The sequence below is a fragment of the Phalaenopsis equestris genome, unplaced genomic scaffold (genome assembly GCF_001263595.1).
Source record: "Phalaenopsis equestris unplaced genomic scaffold, ASM126359v1 Scaffold000136, whole genome shotgun sequence".
Taxonomy (NCBI): Eukaryota; Viridiplantae; Streptophyta; class Magnoliopsida; order Asparagales; family Orchidaceae; genus Phalaenopsis; species Phalaenopsis equestris.
This window is the reverse complement of record NW_018164578.1, coordinates 1,651,459-1,652,575: the sequence shown is the minus strand read 5'-3', so window position 1 is coordinate 1,652,575 and position 1,117 is coordinate 1,651,459. Positions and strand designations below refer to the sequence as shown.

Below are 1,117 nucleotides of genomic sequence, written 5' to 3'. Positions count from 1 at the left end.
ATTCCCTGCCCAATAAGGCCTTGCCCAAACAGCGCTGCCTGCTGCGCTAGCCCTATGTCTGATGGAGTAAATTGACCACCATAAGCAGGCGCATTGAAACCTCCCATGTTCACTGCAGCATTAGACGGGGTAGCATTGGCACCACTGGAGTTGTTGGTAGCAGCGGATGCCCTACCCTTGTTGCTATCAGTGGCCTTCTGACAAACCAGATTATACCCTTCAAAGTTCTTAATAGGCTCTGCTAAGGCCTTTCTTGCTCCCTCAACAGTTCTGAAAACGAAAAGTGCAAAGCCCTTAGCCTTGCCAGTTTGGCGATCGAATCCAATCGGCCCTTCCTCGATCTCTCCATACTGAGAAAAGAATGCATGGAGACGGCGGCCATCAATGTCGCCGTGGAGATTGCCAACATAGATCTTTCGAGGAAGGTTATCGCTGGGATTAGAATTAGGGCTATGGTTACTCATGTTACGATTAACGTTCTGTGTGGGGCCGGCGGAGGCAAGCTGGCAGGTAGTCATGCGGTTGTCAATGAGCTTATTGGGACGGCGGAGGGCACGGCGAGCAGAAGAACGTTGTCGGAAGAGGACGAAACCGTACCCTTTGGAGCGGCCCGTTGCACGGTCAGCGACAACGCGACACTCTTCGATTTCACCATAGCGGGCATAAGCTGCGCGGAGACTATCGGAGGTGGTTTCCCAACCGAGGCTGTGGATGAAGAGCTTTCGATTGGCGGGATCGATATCGGTTAGGGTGCGGATCGAGGCAAGAGTGACGGGGTCTCGAGCCGCTGCGGAGACAAGTAGTGAAGTGAGCTGTTCAGTGTCAAGGGGTGCTAGAAGTTTACGGACGTCTTCTTCCTCTTCTTCGTAGTCAGGATCGGAGTCTGAAGCCGGGGCGCTGGAATCATCGTCAGGCTGGCGGACGTATGAGACGGCGGTGTGGTGAGGCTTGGCATCGGTGTCGTGGTTGGGGATGGAATGCTGTTCGGCGTCTTGGTCCGCCTTCCGCTTTTTGGCGGAAGCCATTAGAGGCAACGAGTGCAGAGGAAAGACCGTAGCCGCGAAGAGGATCGAGGGTTTTGCTTTAGGGTTTTATGGTTTGACAATGATACTTTGGA

At 53.7% G+C, this 1,117-nt stretch overlaps 1 protein-coding gene across 1 annotated transcript in view; it reads right to left on the bottom strand.

Annotated features, from left to right (window-relative positions):
* The window catches only part of LOC110021617 (UBP1-associated protein 2B-like), a gene marked incomplete in the record, with an annotated part of 11,540 nt that extends 10,429 nt beyond the window's left edge, over positions 1-1,111 (bottom strand). Inside the window, 1 exon segment of the mRNA XM_020720178.1 lies at positions 1-1,111. Within this exon segment, the coding sequence (XP_020575837.1) occupies positions 1-1,025 (1,025 nt within the window).
* Positions 1,112-1,117: the final 6 nt, after the last annotated feature.